Source organism: Perna viridis, chromosome 1, assembly GCF_037379345.1.
Source record: "Perna viridis isolate PV_CMFRI_1.1 ecotype Kerala chromosome 1, ASM3737934v1, whole genome shotgun sequence".
Classification (NCBI taxonomy): Eukaryota; Metazoa; Mollusca; class Bivalvia; order Mytilida; family Mytilidae; genus Perna; species Perna viridis.
The window spans coordinates 70,396,879-70,410,526 of NC_142445.1; the positions used below are offsets into that span (position 1 = coordinate 70,396,879).

General features: G+C 32.3%; 1 protein-coding gene across 1 annotated transcript in view; it reads left to right on the forward strand.

The window, feature by feature from the left end:
- Nucleotides 1–13,648, forward strand: part of LOC148630203 (intraflagellar transport protein 172 homolog) — a 40,842-nt gene that overhangs the window by 13,070 nt on the left and 14,124 nt on the right. The window contains exons 7-22 of the mRNA XM_088563131.1: nt 272–486; nt 688–811; nt 1,003–1,098; nt 1,234–1,395; nt 1,657–1,710; nt 1,986–2,089; nt 3,956–4,041; nt 4,419–4,483; nt 4,740–4,787; nt 6,035–6,202; nt 6,451–6,587; nt 6,832–6,939; nt 8,840–8,924; nt 11,567–11,659; nt 12,521–12,598; nt 12,766–12,846. Of these exons, the coding sequence (XP_088419257.1) occupies nt 272–486; nt 688–811; nt 1,003–1,098; nt 1,234–1,395; nt 1,657–1,710; nt 1,986–2,089; nt 3,956–4,041; nt 4,419–4,483; nt 4,740–4,787; nt 6,035–6,202; nt 6,451–6,587; nt 6,832–6,939; nt 8,840–8,924; nt 11,567–11,659; nt 12,521–12,598; nt 12,766–12,846 (1,704 nt within the window). The remainder of the gene's footprint in view (nt 1–271; nt 487–687; nt 812–1,002; nt 1,099–1,233; nt 1,396–1,656; nt 1,711–1,985; nt 2,090–3,955; nt 4,042–4,418; nt 4,484–4,739; nt 4,788–6,034; nt 6,203–6,450; nt 6,588–6,831; nt 6,940–8,839; nt 8,925–11,566; nt 11,660–12,520; nt 12,599–12,765; nt 12,847–13,648) is intronic.

Sequence of the window (13,648 nt, forward strand, 5' to 3'; positions counted from 1 at the left end):
ACCATCAAAATGAATGAACTTTTTTCAGAGCCTTGGCTAGATCATACAAACTGCACAATCTTTTGATCATTTTTCTTAAACCTAGTAAGCTTGAATATAATATGTTAAAAACTTTGAATAATTTGGCATACTCCTTTTCTTTGAAGTTCGAAATAGTGTTCAGTGTAGGTCTTAATTTTGCAAATTGAAGAAGTTTTATCAGGTACTCATCAAAACAATAAATGAAATTAATGTGTGGTTGTTTGTCATCAGTTTATGTTTATATTTTCAGGGTAAAATAAGCACACATCCCTGTCCACCATATGCCCTAGCATTTTCCCAGAATTCCATAGTAGCAGCAGGGTGTGACAAAAGAATTATAGCATATGGACGTGATGGCAGAAGTTTCCAACATTTTGATTTCTCTAGAGATGATGATGAACATGAATTTACTATAGCTGTGTGCAGCCCAAGTGGACAGTCTGTGGTTGTTGGAAGTTTTGATAGGTCAGTTGTATGAGGTTAAGCATCTATGCAGTATTTATCGTTGCGACTCATTTATTTTTCATCTGGTATTTTTTTCCATTTATATGCGCTATGCAGCAAGTATAGCAGTTATATTTGCATAAAGAGTGCTGAATAATGTTACAAATGTGTATGATATCTGAGACAGACGTTTAATTGATTGAATATTGATTATATTTTAAGATTGAGAGTATTAAACTGGAGTCCAAGGAGACAGATGTGGGATGAACCAAAGAATAAGGATATCAAGAACCTCTATACCATTACAGCTCTGGCTTGGAAGAAGGATGGGTCCAGAGTTACATGTGTATGTTATTAACTGTCAATCTCAAGCTCACCATCAGTCATTTTAAAGATTGTCCTGTTAATGCACTATTCAGTCAGTTGTCTTTCTATAAAAAAGAACTTGACTATAAGTAAATTTTTAATATGTATATATTTATAGCCCACAAAAGATATGATTGAATTTATGAAATTAATGTTATTTATTCCCCACAGGGTACATTGTGTGGTGGTGTAGAATTATTTGACTGCTGTTTGAAGAGGACTATCTACAAGAATAAGTTTGAGATGACACATGTTGGCCTCAGTCAGGTTTGTTTACCATTTTACTGAATAGAAGTATTTTTTACTTTAGGAACTAAATTGAGTACTGACATATGATAATGTATCATTATAACATCTGTTGGATATTTGAGGATAATTTTTACACTGTACTATTTATTTTAGGTGATTGTTAAGAATTTATCAAGTGGCACTAGAGTAGTGTTAAAATCTCATTATGGATATGAAATCGATGAAGTTAGGATTATGGGAAAAGATCGCTACCTGATAGCTCATACATCTGACACTATTCTGTTAGGTGATCTGAATAGTAACAAACTTAGTGAGGTAATTAGTAATCAATAGTGAGGTAATCAGTAATCAATGGTATTATTGATCAGGATTTTCAATTTTTATACCTAATTTATTTCTCTTGTTTTTTTTTCAATGGTTCTCCTGATGACATTTTTCAAACATTATAATTTTTTTATGTTTTTGCCCCTTTCATAACATTTGTAGTCATATTATCATTGATACATAATTACATTTCTTATTTTAAAGTATTACTTCTTTAAGATAGATTAGACAGTACTTTATCTTACTTTGTAGGTACCATGGCATGCATCAGGAGGCAACGAGAAATACTACTTTGACAATGAAAATGTAAGTTATGTACAATTTTTTAAATTTGTTTTAATTTTCTATATGGTTTGTCTGCCCCACTTGATTGCAACTTAAAAAGAATATGTATTTTTTTGGTAATACATATGTATCAACTATTGAATAATTTTTTAATGAACAAAATGGAAGTTTTACCTGAATCTTTTTTTATTTGTTTGTTTTTTTTACTTTTTAATTAATTGTATGTAAGTGACATTTAAGGGATCTAAGAACTTTTATATGATATAACCCATATTGTTTTGTTATTGCATTTCAAGGTGTGTATGATTTTCAATGCTGGAGAGTTATCTCTGATTGAGTATGGTTCCAATGAGGTACTTGGTTGTGTTAGGACTGAATTCATGAACCCTCATCTTATAAGGTAAATCAAATTATAGTACTTAATTGTTTTTTTCTATATTCTAGAATAAATAGATAGTTTTGACAATATCTTTCTTAAAGTAGGATGACTTGTTACTTTTATTTTCTGGTCATGAAATTGTTCCATATAAATGTTACATATGCTACAGTCGACTCCACTTCATCGCATATCGCTTTATTGCATATTTCGGTTATTAGCATAATTTTCTCCTGCACAAAACCATTTCCAATTATTCTATTAGGAAAAAAATCGCTTATTTGCATAGACCTTGGAGGTGCATTTCGGTTTATTGCATAGAGAATTTTGCCTCGGCCAGGTAAAGACAGGTTTTCCCAAATTCTATTTTAAGCCTTCGGGTCATAAATATGTCAATCATATTTATTGTTGTAAAAACTAGATTATCATCAATCAGGAGGTGTTAATAATGGATTAAAAAAATAATGGACATAAAAGACAATATAAATGATTTCTAATTACATTAAAATAAACAAGCACCTAGGTGAACAAAGACTTCTGACGACATGCCGAACATCACTTTATGATGCGGCTTGAGGTTCGGCTTGGAGTATTTTTTGTCCCTATTTAAATTCTTACGACTACAAATGATTATCAATGTAAATTTAATTTTCTTTAATGAGCTGAACAGTTTTGAGTGAGCTTGGGTTACTAGGCATAAATATACGAAAATTAAAAGTCATTCATTCAGTACAATGTCTAATGAAATTCAACTACCCTAAGGTGCCCCATACTATCCACACTTCATAGGAATATATCGAGGTCAATGACGCGTATAATACACAACTATCAGTGTACAATGAACAGAGGAATAAAAACACACAGACCATTTCAAAAGCCCACAAACTGCAAACATTGATGAATATTACACTGAATCCTGGCTGAAATATGAAATATGGGATTTTCTTTCGTAGAAAGGTCAGGAAATTACTTGACTATTTATAGATGAGAAACACGTGGTTTTACTTATAAATACACATAACGTAAAGAAGGTCAATAAACAAGACAAACACAATATATATTATTATTTATTGATAAAAGAACAATACAATGAGAAGGTCTATAACAGTTAAATACCAGACCAGAAATGTTGAACAGTGATATCCCTGGTTGATCCACAGTATCGTCGTCTTACCTGAACTCACACTTTCGGTAAAATCGTAATTTCGGTTATAAGAATAGCCCGGTTATTTGCATAATTTTTACTGGCAAATAGGCTATGCAATTAAGCGGAATCCACTGTACTCCTAACAAACCAAAATTAAATAATTATAAAATTTATTATCTTAAACTAAATCTAGACAAAAGCAAATTTTTTTCCATTGTCTTCAAGTTATAGTACCTGTCAGAATAATACATTGGCATTTAATAGGTTTTCTAGTTAGTCAGTCACAATATTTTTGTGTCAATAACATTTAGAATGATTTTCTACAGTCAATTCAGGCAGCGAAAGCTCATTCCATTACTATTTGAAGAACATGAAATGTAGATTAAATCAATAAAATAATAGTTCATGCTGTTGAAATCATGTGTGTGTGTCCCATATAATGAATTTGACACTGCTTGAAATATTGAAGACATAGTTTGTTAAGTGACATCTAAAAAAATGTTTCAAAATGGTCAATAATTATTTTATTTAATTCAAATAATTGTTTTAAATTTGGAGAAAACAAAAATAATTGATATATATATACTGTTTATTCAGTATATTAATTATTTTTGTTTTCTAAAACCTTTCATTTTTGAACCCTCTTTATAAACTAATTAACGTATGTATAGGAATTGGTATACAGACACCATATTTACTTCTTTATATGTTTTATGCCAGTAAATGAATTGTATTTTTGTTAGTGTTCGTCTGAATGAGAGAAGACAGAGGGGTGTAGAAGACAACAAGAAGATAGCTTACCTCTTGGATCTAAAGACTGTTGCTATTGGTAAGGGTAGAAATAACTCGTTACTGGAAGTGGTGAGGTATTATGTGGTACCTTCCAAGAAGTTGTATGTCTGTCTGTCTGTCCACTGATGGGTTCTAGATGAAAACTTGAGAACAGATTCATTTTTTTTTAACTTTGCACAATTGTTTACTACAGTATATATAGTTTAAGGTCAGTTTTCAGTTTTCCAGGTAAGCCATATTGCCTTCACCTTTTTTTCACCATTACATCGTGGGGTATCACTTAATGTTCCATTAATGCCATATTTTTTCTTATTTATTACACTTCTGACTTATAAGGTTTGTTCTTCTTAATTTGAGACTATCAAACAACACTTTACTGGAGTTGGATTTTTATCAATTAAAGTTTATTTCTAGTTGATTTATTGAATGGTATGACTCTGGCACAGATTACTCACGAATCCAAGATTGACTGGTTAGAGGTAAGTCTCATGTATATAACTTTCTGTTTTAAGAGATATATTTCTGTGTCTTAGATAAACTTTAGACCTGATGTTTTCATTTCTTTATTGACAGAACTACAAACTCTGTGTCAGTCTGAACAGGTTGAAATGGAAATTATTTTTATCATAATTTATAAATTCTTGTTAGTATTACCTAATAATGGTTAGGCTAAAACTTGTAAAATTAATCCTTATATTGTAGTATTGATTGTAATTGTTATCAACTTTTTTTCAGTTGAATGAAACAGGACGAAAACTGCTGTTCAGAGATAAAAGACTACGGGTAAGAATTTTACTATTTAAAAACATAAATTTCAAATACATTAAAAAATGTTTGAATGCCATGGTAACTGTAAAAATGTTCTTTGTTTACAAATGAAATTTTATTATGCAATAAAACCAATCATAATGCAGTACTACTTAGCTTTTGGATTGTTGATTATGTATTGTAACAGATTTTAAGTTATAGATCCAGTCATCTGACAAAGTCTCAGACAATTATGTGCCACATTTGGTCATATTTTATTTACTTGACATATTATTGAAATCTTCTTTTTTTAGCTCACCTGGCCAAAGGCCATGTAAGCTATTGCCATCACTTGGAGTCTGATGTCGTTGTTAACAATTTTTCAAAACTCTTCTCTTCTGAAACTACTTGACCAATTGGAACCAAACTTGGTATGAATGTTTCTTGGGGTATCCTGCATAGAACTGATGTGGGGATTTTTGAAGCATAGAAAAGCATAGCCGCCATTACTAAAAATAGAATATAGGGGTCAGACAGTAGTTTTTCACTTATATCTCCTAAACTGTTAGATTTAGACAAATTTTGACACAGGGTAAAAGTGTTCACATGATGAGATCTATCTGTAGTGAAAATTTGTTGACTCCTGTTAGAGTTATTGCTCTTTTTGGACGTTTTTTCTGTTTTTTTATGTTATTACCTTAAAAAATCTCCTCCTCAGAAACTGCTCTACAGAATTCAATGAAAGTTGACATTTTTGTTTTATAGGGTATCCTTAACAAACTGATTATTTACATTTTTGATTGGTTTAAAAACATGGCTACTAAAAATAGAACATTGTGGTCAGACAGCAGATTTTTGCATATATCTCCAAAACGGCTAGGTTTAACCAAATTCTGACTAAATAAAAGTATTCAGCATGATGAGATCTATCTGTGGTTAAATTTTGGTGAAAATCTGTTGACCCATGTTGGAGTTATTTCCCACTTGGATGTTTTTTGATGTTTTTGATGTTATTACTTTAAAAAATCTTAGGTTTAGCCAATAGCTTTCAATTGCTGAAATGATCCTTGTTATAAGGCTTACAGAAGTGTCCAATGAATCAAATGGAGTCAAAATTGTCTGACAATTCCGTGTTAGAATTATTGCCCTTAAAAGACAAACATTGAACCAGGTGAGCGATTCAGGCTCCTGGGAGCCTCTTGTTATTAAAATGATTTGTTTTGCCAAGAGTGTTTGTGTTTATTTATCAGGAGCAAGACTAATGTGACACATCTTTATTACAGCTGAATTTGATAGACATTGAGTCTCAGAACAGAACAACTATCTTGAATTACTGTTCGTATGTACAGTGGGTACCAGGCAGTGATGTTGTTGTTGCCCAGAACCGAGGGAATTTATGTGTATGGTATAACATTGATGCTCCAGAGAGAGTCACCATGTTTCCCATCAAGGTATGTCACAGAATTATTACTTTCAGAGTAAGGTATGTAGAATTGAATGAATTCTGTGAAATAACCTTGAGTTTAATGCAGTTTATTATTGCTTACGTACTAAAACAGGCTGTGACTTCCTGTGTGACATCTGTGTAATAGATCTGTTTAAAGATAATTTAATATTTTTAGCTTTAAAGAAAGCTTTTCTCAGCCAAAATCAGTCTACTATGTAGTAAACAAACAAACTAATTATATGAATATTACAGGGAGATATTGTAGATTTGGAGAGAAATGATGGAAAGACAGAAGTTTTAGTCAATGAAGGAGTATCAACTGTTTCCTACACTCTGGATGAAGGATTGATAGAGTTTGGTACTGCTATAGATGATGGAGACTTTGAAAGGTGAGATCCTAATATAGTGATAAAAGTAGGCATTAATATTTATTTGTAATGGTTCTGCATTTATCCTAAAAATTCTTACTCCACCATGTTAAGTGTTTTTGATATATTTTTTTTAATGAAGAAACATATCAACTTTATCAAAAGATATTAGTAAGAACAGTGGGAAATTTTCTTCAGCTTTGGGTTATGAGTCCTCAAAAGAAATATTGTTTGTATTGCAATGCTGATATTCTTTATATAACAGGGCTGTATCTTTCCTGGAGACATTAGAGTTATCAGCAGAAACAGAAGCCATGTGGAAGACTCTTAGTAAACTGGCCATGGAAGATAGGCAGTTACATATTGCTGAAAGGTATTTAACTGTATTCTGTAGGCCATTTGTAGTTCAATTAGTTGTATTGAACAATCATATTGTGTAGGCAATCTGTAGTAAGGGTAGTTGTATTGAACAATCATATTCTGTAGACAATCTGTTTTATGGGTTGTTGTTTTAAACAGTCATTTTCTGTAGGCAATCTGTAGTAAGGGTAGTTGTATTAAATAGTCATATTCTGTAGGCAATCTATAGTAAGGGTAGTGGTATTGTACAATAATATTCTGCAGGCAATCTGTAGTAAGGGTAGTTGTATTGGACAGTCATATTCTGTAGGCAATCTGTAGTAAGGATAGTGGTATTGTACATTCATTTTTTTGTAGGCAATCTGTAGTTAAGGTAGTTGTATTGTACAGTTATATTCTGTAGGCAATCTGTAGTAAGGGTAGTTGTATAGAACAGTCATATTCTGTTGGCAATCTGTAGTAAGGGTAGTGGTTTTGACCAATCATATTCTGTAGGCAATCTGTAGTTAGGGTAGTTGTATTGAACAGTCATATTCTGTAGGCAATCTGTAGTAAGGGTAGTTATATTGAACAGTCATATTCTGTAGGCAATCAGTAGTAAGGGTAGTTGTATTGAACAGTCATATTATGTAGGCAATCTTTTGTAAGGATAGTGGTATTGTACATTCATTTTTTTGTAGGCAATCTGTAGTTAAGGTAGTTGTGTTGTACAGTTATATTCTGTAGGCAATCTGTAGGAAGAGTAGTTGTATAGAACAGTCATATTCTGTTGGCAATCTGTAGTAAGGGTAGTGGTTTTGACCAATCATATTCTGTAGGCAATCTGTAGTTAGGGTAGTTGTATTGAACAGTCATATTCTGTAGGCAATCTGTAGTAAGGGTAGTTATATTGAACAGTCATATTCTGTAGGCAATCAGTAGTAAGGGTAGTTGTATTGAACAGTCATATTCTGTTGGCAATCTGTAGTAAGGATAGTGGTATTGTACATTCATTTTTTGTAGGCAATCTGTAGTTAAGGTAGTTGTATTGTAGTCATATTCTGTAGGCAATCTGTAGTAAGGGTAGTTGTATTGAACAGTCATATTCTGTAGGCAATCTGTAGTAAGGGTAGTTATATTGAACAGTCATATTCTGTAGGCAATCAGTAGTAAGGGTAGTTGTATTGAACAGTCATATTATGTAGGCAATCTTTTGTAAGGATAGTGGTATTGTACATTCATTTTTTGTAGGCAATCTGTAGTTAAGGTAGTTGTATTGAACAGTCATATTCTGTAGGCAATCTGTAATAAGGGTAGTTATATTGAACAGTCATATTCTGTAGGCAATCAGTAGTAAGGGTAGTTGTATTGAACAGTCATATTATGTAGGCAATCTTTTGTAAGGATAGTGGTATTGTACATTCATTTTTTGTAGGCAATCTGTAGTTAAGGTAGTTGTATTGTACAGTCATATTCTGTAGGCAATCTGTAGTAAGGGTAGTTGTATTGAACAGTCATATTCTGTAGACAATCTGTTTTATGGGTTGTTGTTTTGAACAGTCATTTTCTGTAGGCAATCTGTTGTATGGGTAGTTGTATTGAACTGTCATATTCTGTAGGCAATCTGTAGTAAAGGTAGTGGTATTGAACTGTCATATTCTGTAGGCAATCTGTAGTAAAGGTAGTGGTATTGAACTGTCATATTCTGTAGGCAATCCATTGTATGGGTAGTTATCATAATGATACAATGAGATCATAATCAAAGAATCTTTTTAAAATGTATGAATAGAGGGAGCTTGGCAGTATAGTGTTTTTCTTTGATTGTTTATAAAGATTTAGTGGCCTGTATATACTTTCATTATAATAAATATTTAAATTTACCTTACTACAAATTGACATTGAATGAGATTTCTTTAGTTTTCAATATATTGTAGATGTTATTCTGCCTTGGGTGATATTGCAAAAGCCAGGTACATGAAAGAAACATTCAGAATTGCTGAAGATGTTCAAAAGCAACATGTAAGCACATAACAACATACCTTAGAAACACATTTATAGCTAGGTACAATAGGTGAGAAACTACTGCCATGAAATTACATTTACACAGTACAATAGAAGCCACAACCTTTTAAAAACTTTTGCAAAAAGGCAAGCACTGCTATGTCTCCTGATGCTTCTTAGTTTAAACCCAGTCTCCTAAATCTTTTATTAAGCTGCTGTGTATATTGACCACAAATTTCCCCATGTTTGTAATCTTGGTATTCTTACCTTTTCAAAAATAATCTAGAAATGGGTTTCCTTTTTCACAATATCAATATTTTTTCTAATTAAGGGCTTTCCCTACATGGGAAAGACCTTATTGTTTTTCTAATATTTTTTTTATTATTCTTTCATTGTTTGCAAAATTTTCTTTGACATGCTCTTATCTATTCATCTTTCAAGATATCATTACCAAATTTGGACCATCAATAGAGCTCATTAGGGACTTTTATAAGATGACCCTGTGAAGAATTCCATTATCCATTTTAGAACTTATCACCCTTTTATTGACGTTTTTTTCAACATGGTCCCCTGAACTAATTTTTCAGGATAACATGACCATATTTGGTGAACATCAGATGTCATTATGTTCAATTAGGAATTGACCCTGCTAAGGATTTCATTATCATCTTTAAGAGTTATATCCCTTTAAAAAAATTTCTTTCAATCCCTCATATCTTGAAAACCGTAATAGAATAAATCTGGAAACGGTTTCATGTACATAAGCAGACGACCAAATTAATAAACATGAATTTGTATTTTGTTATCAAACCATACGGGAGTTATATCCCTTGAAATATCATACTAAAGTTTTAAAAATTTATATTTCAAGAACCGCAGGTTGCAGAGACATGATCAATGGTCTTTGGTCCATGTGACCTTTTCATTTGCATCCAAGGTCAAAGGTCACAGAGTGTTAGTTTTTTTCTCTTCCAACATTTACTTTGACACGGCCCTGTTTCGTCATCTTTCAAGATATCATTACAAAATTTGGACCATCGATAGATCTCATTTATGACTTTTACAGGATAACCCCATGAAGAATTTCATTATCCATTGTAGAAGGTACCTCCCACTTATTAGGGTCTTATCAACATGGTCAACATGGTCCCCCGAACTCATTTTTCAGGATTTCATTATCATACTTGGTGAATATGTAGATGTCATCATGTTCTATTGGAAAATGACCCTGCTAAGGATTTCATTATCATCTTTAAGAGTTATGTTCCCTTAAAACAATTTCTTTTAATTGCTCATATCTTGAAAACCGTAAAAGATAGAGTCAATCTAAAATCTGTTTCATGTGCACAAGAAGAAGACCTAATGAATAAACATAAACATGTATTTTATTATCAAACCATACAGGAGTTATATCCCTAAAAGTATCATACTTAAGTTTTTAAAATTTATATTTCGAGAACCGGAAGTTGTAGAAACATGGGACCTTCATCAATGATCTTTGGTCCATGTGACCTTTCATTTGCATCCAAGGTCAAAGGTCATAGAGTGCTAGAAAACCTTTTCAATGCAAACTACAGGTCTTGATATTAAGAAAACTGTAAGAGATAAGCGCATACATACAGCGTACGAAATGACCCTCTCGATAAGCCCTACATTTTGAGACAAAATTTACAACTGTCAGACTGTCTGTTCAAAAGTTATGACAATTTAAATGTTTTGCAGAATCCTGTTTGTGACCTTGACATAAATGTATGATCTTGAACTTGTAAGTGTTTTCAAGGTCAGGTAATCCTAAAATGTATGGTGGTAGTTTCATGTCTCTACGACTTCTGGTTCTGGAGTTTAATATTGCATCATATTTTAATAATCATTGGTCTCAAAATGAGCTCCAGAATTGCCCAAATTGTTATATAATTTCGTTGTATATGTTCTGCAAATTATACTGTTTTCAGATTTGAGATATCTTGTCTAGTTTAGGATCTATTGAAATTTTATGTTTTGAGAGTGGGGATACATATTTTAAAATCCACAACAGACACACAAATGGTCATTTTACAGCACGAAAGATCTGTACAAGTACAACTGTTTGACAAAATACCAAGGACCAATATAAAAAACCAATGATACTACAACTACTTAAATTTTTCATATTTTCCAATGGTTTGATATATTTCATCAAATACCTATTTATAGATTTGATATTGCATCATTTTTTCAACTTCATTGAAGGGGTTCATGTGATATATCATTTTGAAGGTCTAAATGAGCACATTTCAAAAATCAGAGTTTCAACCATGATAAGTCATACATGTTCAAATAGTAGGCTTATTAAGTGCAAAAATTTAAAGTTCTTAGAGGGTAAGTTTGTTGCATATCAAATGAAGGATCTTAAAGCGTACATCCAAAATATTGATGTTTTGTCTCGAAATAAATGAGTTGGGTGATGTCATTGAGTGCAAAAATTAAGTTGTTTATATAGTTAGGTTGTCGCATGTCAAATTAAAGGTCGTAATGTGTACATCTCAAATTTCCAGTTGGGGTTAATAAGTGCAAAATTCTGAAGTCTTAATGTGTATATTACAAAGTTTTCAAGGGAAAGCCCTTTCAATTGTTTAACAAACAATTGACATACTAGTTATAATTGCTATTATATTTATAAGGGAGGAGATGGATTTAATCACTACAAAGTAAGAGCCAGATTTGCTATCATGGAGAAGAAATACAAAGAAGCTGAGAGTATCTACCTTGAGCAGGTATATTGATTTTTGATATTTTGACCCAAAATGCTGCCAGCCATTATTTTCATACCCTTGGCATTAAAACAATTTCAGGGCATATAGGTATCATTCTGTATGTATGTCTGTCAGTGTTTGTCAGTCCACTTATCATATGATGTTAATTTGCGCAAAACCACTCAATAGATTTCAGTGAGCTTTAAAGGATGGTGAGACATCATAAGCATTTGTGCATGAAGGAAGATGATTGTCTGATGCTTGCAAAGAGAGATGACCCAACCCCAGGATTTTTCATGTGGAAATCCTAAACCACCCAACATATTTTGATAAATGTGATGCTTCAATTACCGTGACCTTCATGTTACCTAACCATGTCCTCTGATCTTAAATGATTTTATAGTTTTAATTGATTTTAGTCTGTTTCTATTTATAATAGTATGTGCTGCAGATAAATTTGGAAATATGAACTTATATATTGTTATCTGGCTTCATTGTTACTGTTTCCTTAATATTAAATGCAAATTGTTTCTGTCTTTGGTTTATTAATCCCCTGCTTCTGCCCATTCATCAGTCCCACAAATCAGTTTTCCTCACTATTTTTGTTCCAGTCCATTGATTTTTTATGGTCATTGGACTTGAAATGAAGACTCATTTTTCTGCACTTGTTAACAAATTGCGCATGAAGTTTATATTCTGTTCTCTTCGACAGATTTTTGATTGGGTAGGGGACTCTGTATTGCCATGCTTGTTATTTGATTTATTTGACATTCTTCCATACTTGCTCAGAGTTTAAGCTTTGTTTATTAGGCCCAAATTTAAATTTATTCACATATATTTAATTGCCAAACCTAAAACCATTTTATTTATTCCTGTTTATAGAACCATGTTGATGAGGCTATGGAAATGTACCAGGAGATGCATATGTGGGATGAAGCCATTGAAGTGGCTGAGGCTAAGGTAGAGTTTTAAAGTTCTAGTATTATTGTTTTAGAAATCAAGAGTGTATGAAAATCAGATCTAACTTTTCTGAAATATAGGTCTTGTTTTGTTTTTCTTTTTAATTGTATGGACTATAAGACAGCACATAAGATCAGTGTCATATTGATATTTATTTGTAACTTCAGATGCACCCAGAGCTGGAGAACCTGCAGCGTAATTACTACCAATGGTTAATGGATACAGGACAAGAAGAAAAAGCAGGAGAGGTAGGTTTTATTATTGTATTTGTCCCAATTTTTTTTTTATTAAAGTCATTATAGTTCTATTGCTTGCTGAATAAGAAGATCAATGGCAGTATGAAACTCATCATTTTAAAGATCTCCTTTTTAGCTCACCTGGCCAAAGGCCAAGTTAGCTTATGCCATCACTTGGCGTCCGTCGTCGTCATGGTGGACAAATTTTTAAAAATCTTCTCCTCTGAAACTACTGGACTGACAGGTTTTAAACTTAGCATGATTGTTCCTTAGGGTGTTCTGCACAAAATGATTGTTGGGATTTTTGTTCCATGAAAAAACATGACCGTTGTTACTAAAAATAGAACATAGGGGTCAGATTGCAGTTTTTTGCAAATAACTCAAAAACTGTTGTCTTTAGCAAATTTCTGGTGGGGTAAAATTGTTCAGCATCATGAGATGGACCTATGCCAAAATTTTCAAACCAATTGGTCAACTGATGTAGGAGTTACAGCATCTGAAACAGTTTTTTTTGCATTTTTCTCATTTGCAACTTTGAAAATCTTCTTCTCAAAATCCATTGCACAGAATTCAATGAAAATTGGCATTTATATTCCTTAGGGTATCCTACACAAAATGACTATTGGGATTGTTGATTCATGAAAAAACATTGCCGCCATTACTGAAAATAGAACATAGGGGTCAGATGGCCGTTTTTTGGAAATAACTCAAAAATCGTTGCCTTTACCAAATTTTTGGCAGGGTAAAATTGTTAAGCATCATGAGAAGGGCCTATGCTGAAATTTTCAAAACCATTCATTGACTAATGTAGCAG